General features: G+C 39.7%; 1 protein-coding gene across 15 annotated transcripts in view; it reads left to right on the top strand.

Moving 5' to 3' along the window:
• The window catches only part of DST (dystonin), a 468601-nt gene that overhangs the window by 373940 nt on the left and 73464 nt on the right, over nt 1-21197 (top strand). For 14 of the 15 annotated variants that reach the window (XM_038397725.2, XM_038397722.2, XM_038397727.2 and 11 more), the window contains 10 exons: nt 5759-5920; nt 7194-7364; nt 9148-9314; nt 11575-11734; nt 11973-12299; nt 12482-12566; nt 13871-14112; nt 15168-15374; nt 20748-20867; nt 21042-21149. In XM_038397725.2, coding sequence (XP_038253653.1) covers nt 5759-5920; nt 7194-7364; nt 9148-9314; nt 11575-11734; nt 11973-12299; nt 12482-12566; nt 13871-14112; nt 15168-15374; nt 20748-20867; nt 21042-21149 — 1749 coding nt within the window. The remainder of the gene's footprint in view (nt 1-5758; nt 5921-7193; nt 7365-9147; nt 9315-11574; nt 11735-11972; nt 12300-12481; nt 12567-13870; nt 14113-15167; nt 15375-20747; nt 20868-21041; nt 21150-21197) is intronic. The other variant, XM_038397732.2, reaches the window with a different exon arrangement.

The following is a 21197-nucleotide window of genomic DNA, read 5'->3' as shown; positions in this document are numbered from 1 at the left end:
CCCCAATGGTGCCCTTACTTCTTCCAGTGTATTTGAGCTCAGAGGTCGCGAAGTTAACAAATTAGATGAAAAAATGATATTTGATGCACTTAAACTGAATAGTGACATAATTCGAACTGCTGGATTACCCAAAACAAAATCTCACACAGAAAAGAAAGAACACAGGAGATCATGGAGAATGTTTGTTCCACCCAATTTTGCAGACTGTGCAAATAAGAGTGAATGCTCATTTGTTGAAACTGCTGATAGGTCAGATATAGCAAAAGCAGGCAAGTGCAAATGGGGTACTAATTCCCTCACCTCAGAAGAGGATGACTCTGGTCTATGCAGCCCTCCAACAGAAAGAGAAGAAAAACAAGACCCATCATTAGCAGGAGAGCAAAGTCAAGTCAGAAGTATACCTTCTGCAGAATATATCCATGTAGTAGGTCAATTTAGACAATTTTTTCCTGCTATTTCCAGTAGTGAACAGCACATCCCATTGCTTGATTGCAGTAGTGCTCCTATTGAAGAGAGCTGCAGATTGACTTTATGTGATGTTTCACAAACAGAAAAAATAGTGCAAAGTAGTCCTCACAAATGTGAAAATGAGGAGACAGGGACCAAATGTTGTTACTCACAGAGTTCTTTGAAAGAGAACATCATATCAGATACAGAACATCTCCAAGGTCATGGAGAAAACCATTTTACCGCAGACAAAGGAAAAGTGGAAAATGAGTGTGAAGCTGAAGAAATGAAAACACATGTCACAATGATAGAGGGGGACTTGGTGGATGATGCACCTCAGCATTTAAGCATGTATTATGCAAGTATTGCTGTTAATGCTAGCGACATAGATTTAGCAAAATGTGAGATTTTGTCTGATACAGAGGAATCTAGTATAACACATACAGATTCAATGGAAACAACATTTTCTGCTCAGGAACTGGAGTTAGATAATACCATAAACTGTCCACAAGCTAACCCAATGAGAATGAAAAGGAATGTCTGGACTACAGGAACCCACAAGGAAACCTTGGATACAGTCTGCAATGGTCTATTGTCTAATAAGGTAATTCAAAACAAAAGGGTCTTGGAATCATTGCAGCAAAGGCCAAAAGCTGTTCGTTTTGTTATCATCAAAGTGACTGGTAGAGTTTCTGATTATGAATTATTAATGCATCTAGAATTTTATTTTTTATTTACTAAGAAAATCTGGTTACTAGCATAATTTGCCTAACACATTACAAGATGTCAGAAATCGGTGAGATGCTCACTTTAGTAAAAGAATGAGGGGCAGTTTCTGACAGGGCTGATTTCTTCCAGCTGTTTGGTGCATGGCTATTATTGTCCAGATGGTGTTTGTTACTCTTCATTTGGAATGCTTCCACTGTGCACTGATGTTACCATTCAGTTTTTACACAAATTGTGGTTAAAGGCAATGCTAGGGAGTGACAGTTCTGCCTGATTTATTCAGCTTGACCAGTCTTACTCATAAAGGTACAAATAATGGTATCAGATTATTGTGGTTTCCAAAGTACATAGATTAAAGATTTGTTGCATGTACTGAAGCCCTTTTTCCTGAAGCTGCATGCCAAAAAGTGGATCTGAAGTTCCAGTAGTGTTTTACAAGCACAAGATCTTATGACATTTTCTGCGTGTTGGATGAGGAGAGAAAGTAAAGAATAAAGCATTGTAATAAGTAAGGGGTGTTTGTCAAGTCTGTAATCTTTTTCTGCCCACTCTGCTTGATGTTTGAACTATTTCAGGGTTTGTTGCTGAACCAATCTGGTAAATTACCCTCAAAGATCATTTTAATTTATTTTAAGATTCTCTTTGTAAACAATGTATATGTTTTTAAAGGACAGGTTAAGGCAAAAGGCTCAGCCATCTGTTGTAGTGCACTGCCTTTGAAAGATAAGGAGTTTTGGAATATAAAGGAAGTCCTTGTTTTATTTATATATATATATATATATATATAGTAATTATATATATATATAGTAATTATCCCAAAGTAGGAAGAAATGCTTGCTACTTCCCTTATTTTGCAGCAAACTGGAACAGCAAGTTTGTTGCTAGTTGTAAATATTCACCAAACTGCTATACAAAGGTTGTAGTTTGCTTGTCCATTGTGATTAAGGTCTTGGAAGATGAGTGTAGGATTACCAACTGTCTGGTATTAGACCGACCTGGCTGGGTTTTTTATGGTTTTTCCAGTTGCCAAAAAAATAATTTAATCTGCTGGGTTTTTTATAATTTAATCTGCTGTGGGTCTAAAGATTTGCATTATAACCAGAATACACTGGGAAAGTTTCTGTGTCCAGCTAAAGATGCTGCAGTGCTCCCATTTCACAGTTTAAGTGATAACAGATCAAAACTGTTAAAAATACAGCAGCTGTCTGCACACCAACATGCAAGCACATCCTGCATGTGTGTGAGAGAGGGTTTGTGTCATGGGAGAGTGAGGAGACATGCAATTTGTCAATCTTGTCTATATGTGTTACATCTCTAGCTATTATATAAGTGGCTATTGAAGGGGGAGTCTTGGAGTTGCCTTGTGGTTGAGGTTGCATTGGGCTTGCCTTGTGTGTGTGTGTGTGGGGGAATACCACGGTTTTTGCATTTTTGCATTTCAAAGGTGGTAACCCTAGGTGTGCGTAAATCCCATTGCTTTCTCCCAGGTGCTCAGTGTATCTTCTGCAGCCTCTACAGTGGCATGTCAAGCACATAGAAATTTGCTCCGCCACATGATATCTATATCTTTAAAACACATAATTTACCACAGGGTTCTTACTGCCAGAAAAGAAGAGTAACTGGTATGCTGAAAGATCTTCCCGCTCTTCAGGAAGCTGAAGAAGGTTGCTTCGAAAGCACTAAACCTGAAACAAAACTGTTGCTGAATGCCACTATAGAAGGATTTAGGGTCAAAAGTTGAGCATTCTTTACCATTGTTTGTTCATCCATTATTTTTCACTTGTCTATGTAATTAATTCGGCGGCTTTTGGCCAGTTTCTGAACTCATTGACACTGGAGTCACTTCAGAGTAATTCAACTGAAATAAATTGAGTTAGCCTGAATTTATACTGGTATCACTATGATAATAGTCTGGTTCTGCAAAGCTTAAATACAATCATAGAGAATAGAACAGAGAGAATTACGTAGAGCCCATGCAATCTGCAGAACTGTCCTGTAATATATAATAATTATGGCTACGTTTTAGTCACGAGTATTTTTAGTAAAAGTCATGGACAGGTCACGGGCAGTAAACAAAAATTCACGGCCCATGACCCGTCTATGACTTTTAGTAAAAATACCAGTGAATAAAACTTGCGGGGGGTGGGGGTGGCTGCTGGGGGCCCCGTGGGTGCTGTGGGAGGGCGGCCTGGCGGGTGGGCGGGCATGCAGGCAGCAGCACATGGCCTGGGAGCCATGGTTGGTGAGGCCGTTAGACTCCCTACTTGGCTCCACGCCTTCCCCCCCAGCAGCAGCAGAGTTTGTGTGTGGGAGGGGACAGTGGGGTGGGGCATGGGACAGGGTGAGGTGGGGCTCTTGGGGGCACTTACCTGGGGGCTTCCCGGAAGTGGTGACATCCCTCTTGCGGAGGCATGGCCAGGCAGCTCTGCGCGCTGCCTCCGCCTACAGGCATAGCCCTGCAGCTCCCATTGGTTCCCAGCCACATAGGAGCTGTGAAGCCAGCGCTCTGGGTGGAGACAGAGGGGGCAGGGATGGTGGCCCAAGACTGCCCCAGCATTGGCCAGTGCACCTGGCGCAGGGGCTGCCTGAGCTGACCCTGAGCCAGGCGCACTGGCCACTGCAGAAGTCACGGAGATCATGGAAAGTCACGAATCCGTGACCTCTGTGACAAACTTGCAGCCTTAATAGTAATGGGTATCTGCTGTTGTGCTACTGCACCCACCTCCATATTCTAGAATTCATTTGCATTTACTAAAACCTAACCTAAAATTTTTCCTTCCCTAACTTTAGGCTGTGCCCCTTGTCCAATGTTCAGAGACATTGCCCAGTTTGCTCCCTTGATGTATATTGTTAGTTTTCAATTCTTTTACTTGCTTACATACTTTTACATTGTCACTTTATCTATGGACTGTGTTTGTCTCTCTCTGAGTCTGCTTTACTATTTTCTAGATGTATCTCCCACTGTCTCATGAGTTCTTGTATCAGTTTTGTTGCCCTGCTTTGTATGTGCTCTAGTTTTCTGTTCTCCTCCTGAGCAGTGTTAATGTGAACTACATACAGTGGCCACATTATGCCTAGGGTTGCCAACTTTCTAATTGCAGAAAACTGAACACCCTTGCCCCACCTCCTGCCCTGGCCCTTCCAGAAGGCCTTGCCCTTGCCTCATCCCTTATCTGAGGCCCCACTGCCACTCACTCCATCCCCACTCCTTCCATAGCTCTCTCTCCCCCACCCTCTCTTACCACTCGGATGGGACAGGGGATTGGGATGTGGGAGAGGGTGAGGGCTCTGGCTGGGGGTGCAGGCTGTGGGGTGGGACTGGGGATGAGGGGTTGGGGATGCAGAAAGGGGCTGGGGGATGGGGCTGAAGGTTTGTAGTTTGGAAGGGGGCTCAGGGCTGGGACAGGGGGTTGGGGTGCAGGGAGCGGGCTCTGGGAGGAGTTTGGGTGCCAGAGGGGGTTCCAAGCTGGGACAGGGGGTTGGGGCATGGGAAGGGGGTTGGATATGGGCTCCAGTTGGCACTGACCTCAGGTGGCCCCGGCATTTCCTGGGGATGGAGGAGGTCCGTGCAGCTCCCAGGAAGCGGCAGCATGTCCCTCTGACTCCTACATGGAAGAGCTGCCAGGAGAGCTCCATGCGCTGTCCCCCACCCCCAGCGGCGGCTCCACAGCTCCCATTGTCTGTGGAGTTCTCAGCTAATGGGAGCTGCAGAGCCAGCGCTGGGGGCAGTGTTTTGAGCCCCACTGGCCGCCCCTGCACCTAGGAGCCAGAGGGTCATGCCGCCACTTCCCAGAAACTGCACTGAGCCACCGGGCACTGAGCCTGCCTGTCCTGCTGCAGCCAGCCAGACTTTTAGCAGCCCGGTCAGCTGTGCTGCCAGGAGCTCTCAGGGTCCCTTTTTGACCGGGCATTCCAGTCGAAAACTGGATGCCTGGGCAACCCTAATTATGCCTCATGAAGGCAGGCACATTTGCACTGTGGAAGTTGCACTATTTATACCAGGATTGAATTTGTCCCAGTGTCCCAGCTGCAATCATACCAGGGTGATTGCTCACATCCTAGTTTTACATGAAATCTCCCTCTAAACAAAATACAGCATTTGGTTTTTAGAGGTACAGTACTATAGTTGGTTAGTTGGTGGTGTACTGTCAGCTTATATTTTTTTCAACTTTAATGGCATTGATTGTTTTTAAGATTTTCTTTACTTCAGTAAATATCATTTCTTTTTAATAATGCTCTATGGCTATATAAGAAAAGGAGTACTTGTGGCACCTTAGAGACTAACAAATTTATTAGAGCATAAGCTTTCGTGAGCTACAGCTCACTTCATCGAAATGCATCCGATGAAGTGAGCTGTAGCTCACGAAAGCTTATGCTCTAATAAATTTGTTAGTCTCTAAGGTGCCACAAGTACTCCTTTTCTTTTTGCGAATACAGACTAACACGGCTGCTACTCTGAAACCTATGGCTATATATTCATTTTCAGTACTAAGATTTTACTTCCAATATCCACATCACAGTTGCTTATATTCCACGTGTTATCAAACAAAATAGTTCAGATGTGCCTTTGGTTTTCCACCTGCAGGTATTCCAGAAAGAAGAGATTGAACCTCTGCAAGTTAAACAACAGGAGGTAAATTGGTTAGGTCAAGGCCTTATTCAAAGTGCTGCTAAAAATGCTAGCACTGAGAACCTTGAGCATGACCTTGAAGATGTTAACACCCGATGGAAGACTCTCAATAAGAAGGTTATTATTTTGCATTTCACAAAATCAGTGTTTGTCTTCCTTGTTTTGTATTTTCCCCTATTTTTTTTGATGTCATCTTTCAAAATACAGAACATTAAAATATGTTCATGATGGTCATGGATTCTGTTACCTTAATACAGTAACTTTCTTTGCAATTTTCTTTAAAATATTTGTGTCAATAGCTGCCAAAGTATGGTTGTCATTTCTACAGTTCTGTCCATTTTTCTGTAGGTTTATTCCTGGCATTCTTAGCCAGGAAAGGTTCCCTCAGGACTCTTTGCTCCCCTCTGCATATGCAGAGCAGGGAGGAGTTTAATAGCTCAAGTTGTGTGGCGAAGGGATGGAGGTGAGACACATACATGAGAAAGGTAGCTACATGGATTTTTCTCAACCACGTTATAGTCACTTCTCTCTCTCCTTCATCCACTGTGATTCTTTCTGTATTCACATTTACTGTGGTATCAGAGAGTCTTTTCTATTATGTTCGTATTCACCATGGGTATCTGAGCATTTTCCAGTAGTGCACTAAGCGGCAATAGGGCTCAGCTATGTGTTGCCAGTGGCATGTTCCCTTTAATGCGCATCAGGGTTTATGGTGCTTTAAGAATTGTAAGTTACCCCTGCTCAGAGGAGCAACTTCCCCTTGTGTCTTTCCTATGCCATGAAAGGTTCTTGGACAACAGGTGAGGATGGGATGTGGCAGGTGTGGGAGGCAGGAAAGTGCACATTGTCACAGGCTTCACCTCGCAGGAGCATTGATGCAGTGGAGCAACAGATGTCCATGGTTCATGGTTATGTCTTCTACTTTCATGCCTTTTAAACTATGAAGGGAGCGTTGTCCCTACTGTGGAGTGCAATTTGGGTCCTGAGCTGAGTGCTGTTACAAGGAAGCCCTTATAAAACACACAGTGCCTAGAGGCATGTTTCACACCACTGTATTTCACCATAGTATCACTGTAGATAGAACATAACTATACAACACAGGAGTATTCTTTCTACTGCATCGTTGGGATAATATAGTTTACTGGGAATCAACCTCATGCTTTTAAATGGAAGACCACAGCCTAAGAGATAAGTGCCCTAGTTCAAAACTACAGTGGTGGAATTTTAAAATGATGAATGTGAATTAACTTCTGCACAATGATGAAGAGGTATAAAAATGAAAATACACTACAGTAATAAAGACAGCCATTCTGCAAACCTTGGTTAATTGGCAGAAGTAGGAGGGGAAAAAAAGGAAAAGTGATTAATACTCTCTCTGTCTTTCTCTCAGGTTGCTCAACGAGCTGCTCAGCTGCAAGAAGCTCTTCTTCACTGTGGAAGGTTCCAGGATGCCCTTGAATCTCTGCTTAGCTGGCTCATTGATACAGAAGATCTAGTGGCCAATCAGAAGCCTCCATCTGCTGAGTTCAAAGTTGTGAAGGCCCAGATACAGGAACAGAAAGTAAGTGAAACTTATTACTGTACATTCAGATTCTCTCTCTGCTTCAGTGATGATAATGAATTCCCAATCTTCACTGAAGCAGAAAATCTGCTCAAGTGTACTGTATTACAATCAAGTGTATTGAAGTATTTAATGCAGCTGTGCTTTCCATATTCTGTCTTCTGGAATTATGTGGAGGGGTGTGACATTTCATTTTAGAAACTGGGCTCTGATTCTCCTTCATCTGTACTTGGATGCAAGTGCAAAATCTAGCAAGTTAAAAACAAAAAGAATCAAGGCATTTTAGACACAAAGAGGAGAAAAAAAATCAATGTTTGGTTAATGGAGAAGCAGAAAATGAGAAGGGATAGAATTTTTGTTTTAAAATTTGCAAAGCAGTATTACAAACAGTGGAGCTAACCACTGTAGGCATGAGCAGCATGGAGTAAGTGCCTAAATCCCACTGTCTTTGCATCCTCAACCAGAATCCTGGTGCCGCAATGTTGGTCATCTCCAATGTAGGCAACAGTATGGGCTGGTATAAGGAGGTTATAATCACTCCTAGAATTTTCATAACTAGAGAAGAAGCGGGCATAATGCAGCTCAGGGACCAAACACATGCCATTCTACAATATGGCCCAAGTCATTCTCATATTTAACATAGGGGCACAGTCTATGAAGCCTAAAGATTGCAGCATGCAGTAGAGCATTGTGTGCTGGGAGTACTGCAGAGACAGAGAGGTGGAGTCCCTCCAGCCAACGAAGGAATGGTGGAAAAAATAGGGGGATCATCAAGTGTTAGACAGAAATATGGTAGATTCTTGGGGGAGAAACTAATTTACTGGGTGATGTCAGTGAACCCAATTTTCAGACATCCCAGATGTGATCAGTGGAAAATGTAACTGTACATGAGCAGAGCAGTTGAATTCCATTTTTTGACATAATTTTTCAGATAATAGTGTATTTTGAGGCATTTTTTCAATTGCTATTGATTTAAATTTTTAGTTACACAAACTTATGGGTTTCAAGCATTTTATTTCTATTTTTATCATTTACATGTTCACAGCTGTATGAAGCAATGCAGGGGCAGACAATAATTAATGACAGTAGATGTTGAGATTCAACAAGTTAAAGCTTTCTAACCATTAAAATACAAATTGCATCATTTGTCAAAATATACAAAGTAAACAATATCCTTAAATCAAACTGCATTAAGTTCTCAAGGAGCATTTTTCTTACTTTGCCTGTCTGTAAATTTCAGTTATTATCAATGGAAATATTTTTTAATCTCTTTGTGTATGTAGGGTGAAATCAGCAGTTACGGGTAAACATCTAATCCTTCCAAGCCTATATATGTTATCTGCACCTCTGCAAACATGCAGTTTTTCTATAAATGCTCACAAATTGTAATAAAAGCTCATTAGCAAATACAGTGGATGTTAAATGTGACATTTTCCCATATGTGTATGCACCAGTGAGGGCTGCCACACATCTTCGTCACACAAAAACCAATTAATACACTCATTTACAGGGAAAGGTCTTTAGTGGGGCGAGGACTTGGTGGACGTCTGCCATTTTCAACTTACAGAGAAACAAGTAACTAGCTCAAGTCAGAATTAACTCTTTTTACAATATTGGCATTTTCATGGTAATACAAGCATCTAATACTTCTTTGCAATTGTCCTTTTAAGCAGAGCGTACATTATTAACAAGATCTTGACAAATCTGCCTCCTTACATTTCCACAGCTTTGTGTTGATTCAGTTGTTTCCTAGCAATTTGATTTTTGATTGCTTTATCTCCAGCTTCTCCAGAGATTACTGGATGACCGCAGACCTACCGTTGAGGTAAGCAAGCGTGAAGGGGAGAAAATTGCAGAGTCAGCAGAACCTGCTGATAAAGTGAAGATCTTGAAGCAGTTGAGTCTCCTGGATAGTAGATGGGATGCATTGCTCAGTAAAGCTGAAACAAGGTATTTGACATTCTTTCATTCCTTTGAGAAATATGAGTTCAGCAGGGGATAGATGACTAGAAGTAGCATGTGGAACTTCATAATCTGAGACTTCATAAGCACTATTTTCTTGTTGCCATGTCAAACGTATTGTGCCTTGATGATGATATATATAAAGCTGATTCATAAGAAAAGGAAAGGAAAATAGCTTGAATAGGTCATTAGCTATTAAAAAAAAGTTTTACTATCCCGAAAAGCTAAAATGAGATACTTTAGTGAGATCAACTGCACATACATCTTCTCATTATCTGGAACACTACATCCACATTAGTATAGGCAGAATGTAAATTCCTCGGTGGAGAAACCAGATTCTCGCTGTTCTGTATGGCACAAAGCACACAATCAACTTTCAGTAAATAATGATTTCTTAGAACTCTTTAAATCCTGAATTGTGGCTACAAAGGGAGAATATTGCACTTCTCGTTTTCAAATCAGGGTTATCTGAAGAATTGGATTATTGGTCCTGATCCTGTGATTTGCTGAGATCCTTATGTAAGCTGCTGGGCTCCCTCAACTCCCAATAAAGGAAAAAAAAACAGTCCCACCATCATGCTCAGAGCTGTGCAGACAAAATGAGATAACACAGTTCCTTCCCCGAATAACTTACAGTTAAATTCTAATATCACTACAAAATTCAGATACACATAACACAGGGGAAGACAAGTTAACATGAATAGTGCAAGTGTCTTTGGAGAGCGCAGTATTTGAAGGGCTTTGCTGAAGAAGTGTGCTTTCAGAGGGAAGATTTGAAAAGAGGTCACTTAGTGCTTGAGAGGAGGAAGAAAGGGTGCTGTAAGCATGGGAGATAGCATGGATGAAGGCACAAAATTGAGTGGGGAGACAGAGACAAAGAGGGTGGTTAGGGAAGACTGAAAAGAGTTGAAAGAGTATAATGTTATGCATTGCAATGCTAAACAATGAAATGCTTTTATCTGTATACTGTATTATTGGGATTGAGATTCTGGCATTAAGTTTGTTTGGACTCTTCTGACACTTCCTAATCTTTTTGGCTGTCCCATCTATGCTTATTGTTATTTAAGCCCTCAATTGTACACCCATAATAATAATAATAATAAATAATTAATAACTTGATTACTTAAAGAAATTAGTAGATTCAGTTATTAAGCTATTAAACATTCTGTAAAAAAAATAAAAAAACAAGGATCTATGACTCATTAATTGAAGTAAATGTTAATCTCATTTAATTTAATATTCTCATACGAGTCTGGTGAAATTTATTTTCAAATCAAATTACAATCTGTCCAGTCCATTTGTTTAGATACAAGTTTGTCTCCATAATTCTTTGATTACACTTCTGAAAACTAAAATGACAAAAGACATGTTTCTTTTTCTTGGAAGGGAATCACCATTATTCATAACTGGCCCTTAATGTTTAACACAGGATGAATTTTTCTAAAGTCTTAAAAATAGAAAGCATTAAAATAGTCTGCCTTGGGTGAAATGTATAGGCAAGTAGGACTGAGAAAAATATTTTTGTAAGAGTGGAATAAAGAAAAACAGAACAGAACCCCATCAAAAATGTTGGACATCTCAGAGATGTTGTAGAGATTGCCATCTTGCGTTAGGGGGCAAATCTGTATCCTTATAAGGTAAAACTGGCACTGACAAAAATGAGAGTTTTTAACTTGAACAAGGAGTGCAGGATTGGGGCTGTAAAGTTCATACAACGTCACTGAAAAGATATTTAAAGAATTTATTTTACAGGTTGGAGTGAGCATGATGACATGCCCTGATTCAACAAAGTACTTCAGTATGTGCCTAACTTTAAGTGTATGTATAAGTCCCATTGAAGACAATAGGACTTAAGCATATGCTTAAAGTTAAGCAGAAGTTTAAGTACTTTCCTGAATAAAAATGAGCCCATGTATTTAAGTGCATTGCTTAATGAAGCCTTAGGTTATTTTTAACCAAGTGCATATGAATGCAGTAAAATTTATTTTATTAACAAAGTATATCAAGCATTGGACTCTCTTGTTCAGCCAATATGATTTTTGGAGTCTTTCTTATTAACTGTACTTTTATATGGTTGTTGGTTTACATTATTTTTCTTCCTGTACTGTGGATGTGTATCTGTTTCAGCTTGTGGCTGGCTTCTACAATAATGTGTAGAATATTTTTTAGCTGAGAGGATGAAGGGTTTTATTGAATCTCTCACACGCACTTCATCGCAAAAATGACCTTTATCTTGGCGTGTTTACAGGAATCGTCAGTTGGAAGGTATCTTAGTGGTAGCACAGCAATTCCATGACACTTTAGAACCCCTGGTTGAGTGGCTGACCACCACTGAAAAAAGGCTTGCAAATTCTGAACCCATTGGAACACAAACTTCTAAACTGCAGCAGCAGATTTCTCAGCATAAAGTAAGATATAAACCAGACATTTGTGTCATTCATATGGGGATTTTTTTATGAGTTTGTGAATTACAGTAGAACTGGGATCTCTGTTTTTTCCCCATTAGTCCAAATTTGATAAATTTTTATTTATAATAGACAATAAAACCATTATATTTCTGTTGTTCTGTAGTTCCATTTGTATTTGCTTTTGGTTTGTCCATTTTTCTTTTCTGTCTTTCTTCATTATTTTAAAAACTTCATTTAGGTGTTAGAAGATGACATCCTTACTCGCAATAAAAGTTTACATGTGGCCATTAGCATTGGTCAGTCTCTTAAGACTATGAGCTCCAGAGAGGATAAAGATATGGTGCAGGAAAAGCTAGATTCTTCCCAAGCCCGATATATTGAGATTCAAGAGAAAAGTAACAGCTGGTCTGAGCTGCTCCAGCAAGCCTATTGCAATGCTCAGATTTTCGGGGAAGATGAAGTTGAATTGATGAACTGGCTGAATGAAGTACATGACAAACTGAGCAAACTGTCAGTCCAAGATTACAGCACAGACTCACTCATGAAACAACATGCTGACCTGCTGGTATTTTTATTTCTTTTCCTTTAAATTCATTTATTTATTTTACTTATTTTTACTTCATTTTTATGTCCACCATTTATTTATTTCTCATTAACATATTTGATTTGAAAGGTGATACAACTATTTAAAATAAAAATAACTTGATCTGTAACCTCAATGCTTACACAAATGGCATCTTCTCGTAGGTGTTTCAGGAAGAGATTCTGCTCAGAAAACAAAATGTTGATCAGGCTATACAAAATGGCTTAGAGCTTCTCAAGCAAACAACAGGTGAGAGCTTTTAGGAAATTAATGATTCAGCAGCCTTTTCCTCATACTTGTAAGTGATTATGGGAAAAATAAGCCGAAGCTTGTAAATATTAGCTTTTAGTCATTGGCTAGATTTATTCACTTGATTTAATTGTTTATTCTAATAACTATTGAAGTAACGGTACATTACGTCTTTGGGCCAAAGTGTGTGTAAGTAAGCATTGAAGTCAATGGAGATGCACCCGTTTAGCCACACAGAAAATTTAGCCCTTGATTTTTTTGATTTTTTTTGGTTGATGGAAAAATATTTTTGTGAACCTCCATTTTGTTCCTACTAGCAAGTTATGGACATTACTCATGATGCAGGACTATTTGGCATAGGATACAGCCTTTTCTCTATAGAAGCCCAGAAATAAAGATATTAGGCTACCTTTTGCTGATAGAGAGCAGATCAGATCAGATCCAGATCCGAGCTAGTATTGCGGGAAAAGTTGCATTCCAATTGCACACAACATGTCTGGTCTGCAGAGGAACATCTATCTAAATGTCCAGTGCTCCAAGTATTTCAACTCTCAGAGACAGAAGGGAAAACCCCTCCTCTGTTACCCAGTTAGAAGTTATGTTATGGGGTTAAATCTAAATATATTGCAATAGGTCTATTACAGGAGTCTCTGTCTGCATTTTGATCCTTGAACTGTATGTGTGTGTGTCTAATGATTGATAATTAGACTGTATGGTTCAAAGAATAATTCAAATTATTCTTTGAACCATACAGTCTAGTTATCAATTAATGATAATTAATAAATAAATTGTAAATTAATAATGTAAATACCATTTGGTATTTTTCAGTTCCATTCTTGCACTTTTATTGATACATTTCATAACCTGTGTCAACCTATATAAAAATGAATATAAATTTAAGGTTTTTATGTAGTCTGTGTTTGGGTAAAAAGTATGTAAATTTTAATGTTTGCCTTTTAAAGAAAAAGAGAACAAGAACGAATTTTTATATCTCCAAGGAATAACACTAGAGATGGGCCCAATCCTCAAAGCTTGGGTCCAGATCTCCACTTGTCCAGAATTTGGAGTGGTAAGAGAAAAAAGGACAGATCCAGAGTTGGTGTAAAGTGTCATAGCTCCGTGGCTTCACTGGACTATTTACACCAGTCTGTGATCTGTCCCTGGGTCTTGTTTGGGTCACTCTGCACATAAGAAACTAAAAATATATTAATTATTATTGTGGTTTTCTGTTTTGTTTCATTTTTGTTTTTTGTTGTTTTTTTTTTTTTGCATTCATGTGAAATAACATCCCTTTGAAATTTTAGGTGATGAAGTTGTAATAATTCAAGATAAATTGGAAGGCATTAAAGCAAGGTACAAAGATATTACTAAATTGAGTTCTGATGTATCCAAGACTTTAGAGCAAGCTCTGCAGCTTGCAGGTCAACTGCAGTCCACTCATGAGGAACTCTGCATATGGCTTGACAAAGTGGAGGTGGAATTGCTTTCATATGATGCTCAGATTCCCAAGGGAGAAGAATTAAGTGAAGTACAAGAAAGACAAAAAGTATGTTCTAAAAGCTGTAAACTATATATATTGCTTTGTTATTTTTCATGTAAAGATTTGAACTAGTTAAGTAGGTTAGCTTCTCTTTGGCTGGAAGATGCCTTGCAAATTATCATAATTTAGCACCAGATCAGCTCTCTGACTAGGAATAAAACAGTAAAGAATCACAGTCTCTTTCTAGCAGTCACTGATGAGATTTGGCTGAGGTTTATTATTAGGTCAACAGGAGAAGAGCTACATTTTGTTCTAGTTCAGTAAGCTACCGATCCCTGGGAAAACTCTTAAATTGTCAAACAAATTTATTTTTGTTCTTTAGCTGTGTCACAGACAAATACAAAACCTTAAAGTAGGAAAAGAGCCTGTATTTAAGAGACAGTATTAATTTCAGGCTAGTAACAACTATTTGGAAAGAAACTGTATAGTATTAGTAGAACACTAATAATACCATTACATGAAATAGGTTACTAAATTGCTAAATAAATACACTTATTTTGGAAACCAGATTAAAAAATAACGGAAAATCAAAATATGTTTGCATGTGGGAATAAAAAGGTCATTTCTCCCTGCACTTGTAATGATTTTGATCGAATGGATTGAATTCAAATGTTCATTTAAAAATTCATTTGAATTTAGACAATATTTTGCGTTATTTCACATTTGATTTTACTTGCTGGTGAATTTGTTCCATAGAAAGATGGTTGCAGAGTGCAAAGAATAAGTGTTTGCTTTCTTCTCTTTGTTTGCTTGATTAAAGACTGACAACTGTATTGACTTCCAGAGAATGACAGTCTACCATGCTGATTGGAGGAATATATTTCAGTTCTGTTCTGTAGAAACTTCCCTTCAGGAATCACCTGCTTTTCTGTCAAACAACTTAACAATAACAAAGGCTAATGTAACTGAGCTGAAAATAAGTGTGCCAGTTTATCCCTTTTGTTCGCCTGGAAAATGTTCCAGTTCTTGCTTCTTAGAGTAAGCAGAAGAATAAAAATATGTGCAAGCTGTGTGTGTTTGGCTCTTATGCTGGCATGTTTACTTTAAATGGCCTTTTTCAGGAGTTGAAAAAAGAAGCAAAGAACAACAAAGGCTTATTGGACACTCTCAATGAAGTCAGCAGTGCCTTGCTGGAATTGGTGCCATGGAGGGCAAGAGAGGGGTTAGACAAAATGGTGACTGAGGACAATGAGCGGTACAGATTAGTGAGCGACACTCTAACTCAGAAGGTGGAGGAGATTGATGCTGCCATTCTAAGATCACAGCAGGTACTAAACAGCTGTTTTTGTTCTTTGGGCAATAAAAAGTTTGCCTCCAGGAATCTCTACCTGAACAAAGGTTGTTCGTTAACAATGTTGCCATATATTTGCTGTGCTTGAGCAACTAAAGGTCTGTTTGAATAGAATGTGACTGCACTGTTCAGACACAAGTGCCAGAGCAAAACTAATCTGTACATTGTTGTAGCCATCTGCCTCATTGTTAACACAAACCTTAGAGATCAGTCTTGTAGCCAAAATCATTGGGAGTACGAACCTGTAGAGATTTCAGTGGAAGTTTTGTCTGAGTGAGAACTAAAGCTCAGTCAGGCCCTGTATCAGTTACATTTTATGCTGTAATATATACAATATGGCCCAGATCCTCAGCTTGTTTAAATAGGTGCAGCTCCTCTGAAGTCCATTTATACCAGCTAAGGATCTGGCCTTGTGCTTTTGTATTTTCTGCAGCTAACATGTTGGACCAACTTATTTTAAATTGCACTGAAGGACTGAGTTAATGGTGTAATTTGCATGCAGCTGCAAGAAATAAATTGTTGAATATATGTGTGTGTTTCTAAAGTTTGATTAGAAAATAACTGGGTGATTTTTTAGAATTGGCATTTCATAGATGTAAATCTGTGTGGTCTCACATCTAGCTACCTGATGATGAGAGAAAAGCAGAGCTGCAAATTCTCCAATTTCTGCCTGAAGTTAATTTTACAAACACAAAAATATGAATTGAATTTTTTTTCCAGTGCCCATAGCACCAACAAACAGAATTGGCTTAACCAAACTGAAACTATAGAGGGCATAGCTTCAAATCGTTGTGGAAACTGACTGTAAGAGGGTTGGTGATAATGGAGGGTTCTAAGATTATAAGTAATTTATAAATATTCTGACTATCTTTTATGGCATTCACTCTGAATATTTATCTTATCTCAGCAGACACCTTTATAAAATTGAGGGCTGGATCCCCAGGGGCATGCGACCCATGTGTATATGTGGGTTTCTACCAAATTTCTCCCCCACACTTATCGTAGGGAGTAGTTAGGAACCAAACCAGCCCATAGCACAATTTAGACGGCTTCAGCAATGCTCTAATTTACACTAGTGAATAATAGTTCCAAAGAGCTGCTCCACCAGACAGCATCATGAGGACACATTGCACTCCAATCTTGATCCCTCTTCTCCTGCCACATCAGACCACCTCAGACTTTCCTATGTTGGGGAAGCCAGAATGGGCTGATGTTAGGTATTGTAATTCCAGGAGCTACATATGAAGAAGGAGCCAACCTCCTGCTCAGGGGAGTAGCCACAGGCAACCACCTGAAGTGTTATTTGGGCAGAGATGTTGGGAGGGATGATTGTAGTCATAATTTAACAGTGCTGCAAATACTTAGAGGTTTTGCAGAGGGTCAAAGGCACCAAGAACACGTAGGCCAGAGCATAGGTGCTGACTCCGTGGGTGCTCTAGGGCTCAAGCACCCACAGGAAAAAAATAGGGGGTGCTCAGTACTCACCAGCCACAGCTGTTTAACAGGTTGTTGATCATCTGTTTGGCGGCTGGCAGGAGACACTTGTGGGAGGGCGGAGAGCAGCGAGTGGCAGGCAGTCAGGGGGTCTCGGGGGAGGGTGCAGAGCAGGGGTTGGAAGAGGCGGGGTGAGGGCAGGGCCTCGGGAGAAGGGGCAGAGTGGGAGCAGTGCCTTGGGTAAGAGTGGGGAGGGAGCTCCCACCGGGAAAAATAAAAATCAGCGCATGTGGGCTAGCGGGTAACGAGGCACTGGTGTGACGTTGTGGGGGACATTTTTGGTCAATGACAAAAGAGCAAGGCATGGGAAGAGGGCACCTCAAAAATGTGAAAGAAGAGTCCTGACATGAATGTCAGATTGGAGATTAATCCTAACTGGTCCAAAATATCCCAGGTATAATGCAACAGAAGTCTATGGAATTACCCCAGATATCATGTCAACTCCCAATATTGAAACTATTTGAGTCAAGTTCTACCCTTGTTCCCTGGGAGTTCTGTGTAGAAATAGAATATAAAATTGCCCATTATGTTTGCATTCTGTGGGTCCAAAAGGAAGGAAAGGTTTATTCTATACTCTGCTACTCTAGTATTGTCAAAGAGGATGCTTTTCAGAGTGTTAACAAAGGAATTCTTAATTATTCGTCACATTAACAAGTTGTCCTTTTCTGATCAATCAAAATAGCAAATAATGTGCATCAGGAATATTAGTTTGATGATATCAAACTGATGAATTCTGACTTGCCCAAGGGTAATTCAAAGCTCAGAATTTACTCTGTCCTCCCTAATGGAAATAAAATGCCATCGTGAAATCCTGATACAAGCACTACCATTTTTTCACTGTTCATTCTTTAACATACTGTACATACAAATCTCACCTAGAAACTCAACCTGAAAGAACCATTTAATCAGCAAATGGAGCTGAAAAATGATACCAGATACAGGAGAAACTCAGAGTTACGGACACCTTTGGAATGGAGGTTGTTCGTAACTCTGAAATGTTCATAGCTGAACAAAACATTATGTTTCAGAATAGCAGCGGTGTTAGTCTGTATCCATAAACAGAAAAGGAGTACTTGTGTCACCAACAAATTTATTAGAGCATAAGCTTTCGTGAGCTACAGCTCACTTCATTAGATGCATATAGTGGAAAATATAGTGGGGAGATTTTATATAGACAGAGAACATGAAACAATGGGTGTTACCATACAGACTTCAGAGTAGCAGCCATGTTAGTCTGTATTCGCAAAAAGAAAAGGAGGACTTGTGGCACCTTAGAGACTAACAAATTTATTTGAGCATAAGCTTTCGTGAGTTACAGTATCTGATGAAGTGAGTTGTATCTTAAGAAAGCTTATGCTCAAATAAATTTGTTAGTCTCTACGGTGCCACAAGTCCTCCTTTTCTTTTTACCATACAGACTGTAACAAGAGTAACTTAGGCTTGAATAAAGACTGGGAGTGGATGTGTCATTACACAAAGTAAAACTATTTCCCCTTGTTTATTTCCCCTCCTTCTGTACTTGTAAAGTACTGGAAATGGACCACCTTGATTATCACTCCAAAGGTGTCCCCCCCCCCCCCGCTCTCCTGCTGGTAATAGCTCACCTTTCCTGATCACTCTTGTTACAGTCTGTATGGTAACACCCATTGTTTGCATCTGATGAAGTGAGCGGTAGCTCACGAAAGCTTATGCTCTAATAAATTTGTTAGTTTCTAAGGTGCCACAAGTACTCCTTTTCTTAAAACGTTATGGTGGTTCTTTCAAAAGTTTAGAATTGAACATTGACTTTACAGCTTTGAAACTTTGCTATGCAGAGGAAAAATGGTGATTTTAACCATCTGAATTTAAACAAGAACAGAGTTTCCTTACTTTCTCAAATCTTTTCTTTAACATTCCCTTTATTTTTTTCGTAGTTTGCGTTTAACACAGTACTGTACTGTATTTGCTGCTGCTTCTTTTTTTTTCTTTTTTTTTTGTCTCTGCTGCTGCCTGATTGCGTACTTCCAGTTCCAAATGAGACATGTGGTTGACCAGTCAGTTTGTAACTCTGGTGTGTGTAACTCTGAGGTTCTTCTGTAGTTGTGTCACAGCATTCAGACATTCCATTGCCATGTTTGCATCATGACCTTCTTCAGTTGGGTATTTATTCAATATTATGATATATACATGGCAATGCAACAAGATACATTTCAAGTAATTTGTAGTTCTCTATAAGTTCATTCACTGTCATCTGCCCTTCTTCTGACCCCCTGCTACCATTGCACACTTTTAGAGGAAACAAAGCAGCCTCATTATGTTTGCTTAGCATATCCTGAGATGCCTTGCAAAGCATGTCAGACAGTGTGAGACACACACCTGTGATAGCATTGAGACCCCTGCGGAGTAAATTGAGCTTTAATCAGATAGGTCGACTTCAGAAGAAAGGGGCCCAAAGAGCCACATGCAGCTCTAGAACCATGGCTTAAATACCACTGGTGTAATACACTAGTTTGGCAGTAATATCATAATGCAGACTGAGTGATTTTCAGAAGAATTCAGCTGTCATTTAGGGTCTGGCTGTCCTGGAGTACAAAGGTGTAAATTCCAGCTCAAGGAGACATACCTCCACTAGCTCTGACTAAGCTAGCACACTAAAAATAGAAGTGTTGCAGCTGCAGTATGAGTGGGGGAGGGGCTAGCATGTACCTATGGTCTCAGACAGGATCGTTCTCAGGGTGGCTAGCCCATCCCGCCCTTGCACCACTGCAACTACACTTCTGTTTTTAGCACACCAGTTCAGTCAGCACTCGCATGGGTATGCCCCCTCAAGCTGGGATTTACACCTTCCAGCGCTAGTGTTGACATATCCAGCATCACCTAAATATGAGCCAGATTTTCAAAACTGCTCAGGACCCACCAGCTTCTACTGTGACACTTGTAGACAGATTTTCAAAACAATTCAGCATCCAACATGTTGCCTCTCCTTGGCTTCACCTCAAAAATACCCCTAAAACTGTAGTGTCCAAATGCATGTTTGCCCAGAGGGTCGTGTAGACATAGGTTGAATCTGGACTATATTGTGTTTGATCTACTGTCCCCTTTCTACAAGCATTAGGGCCCCTGGTACCTCTTTTCCTGGCTCATTGCTCCTTTCTGCACAATGTAACAAAACATTGCCTCCTACTCAGAAATGCTCTGAGATATTCTTTTAAAACATCAAAGTATTAACTAATTCTAATGGAAAACCAATTCTTCAGGAACAGAACAGGCTGTGCCCAAATTCAAAAAGAACGTTTTCTCACTTAATCCACCAGCAAGTCTTCAGGTGAAATCCTGTTTCCACTGAAGTCAATGGGAGTTTTGCAGTGGGGCCAGGATTTCAACCTGGTCTTCTAATATTGCACTAATTCTTCTTGGTCTCATTAAACTTCTTAAAGTCATAGGATTATATTGATTTGTCTTCAGATAATTGCAATAAAAACATTTTAAAACAGATGGAAAAGACAAGTGAAAGTTAGGGTCATCACTAGCAACAACAAGTAATATTCAGTGAAAAATTCTAAATGTACTGCATTCTCTTTGATCTTCCAATGTGGTCTAGTAGAGGTTTGTAAGTTTGAGGAAAGTATATTATGCTTCTCCTATTTTGCTGCTGCTTTGTCATACTTACGAATTAAGCTGATTTTATTAAAGCCCTCAGTACTATTTTGAGCTCTATAGTTCACATATACGTGAAATTATATATAGATATGGACTGATATCTTTTTAACAATTCAGCATTTGCGTTTTTTAAAAATGTGGCTTAACTACCTAAAGACAGTCAATTCAAGCTTGATAATATAAAACTGCTGAACTAATTCTTGTCTCCTTTATTTAGTTTGATCAAGCAGCTGATGCAGAATTAGCCTGGATTGCAGAAACAAAAAAAAAATTGATGTCTCTGGGTGATATTAGGCTTGAGCAAGACCAGACTGCTGCTCAGCTACAAGTTCAAAAGGTAAAGAAATACGTTTCCAACTGTCATGTTAATTATTGTCCAGTGCTTTCTTGGTCTAGAAAATGTACTAGCGTGATTTAATTTTCAGTCCATCATAATGCATTATAATATCAAAATAGTTTTCGCTTCATGTACTCAACCTTTATTGCTGACCAGTATTTATTGTGTCACAAGGCATTTACCATGGAGATTTTGAGGCACAAGGATGCTATAGATGAACTTGTTGAAACTGGGGATGAGATTATGAACACATGCACTGAAGAGGAGAAACAGTCAATGAAGGTAAGGAACCATAACTTACAACTGGCATGATGGCTTTGAATCTCTGCA

Source organism: Dermochelys coriacea, chromosome 3 (assembly GCF_009764565.3).
Source record: "Dermochelys coriacea isolate rDerCor1 chromosome 3, rDerCor1.pri.v4, whole genome shotgun sequence".
In the NCBI taxonomy this organism is placed as follows: Eukaryota; Metazoa; Chordata; order Testudines; family Dermochelyidae; genus Dermochelys; species Dermochelys coriacea.
This window is presented reverse-complemented; position numbering and strand designations above follow the sequence as displayed.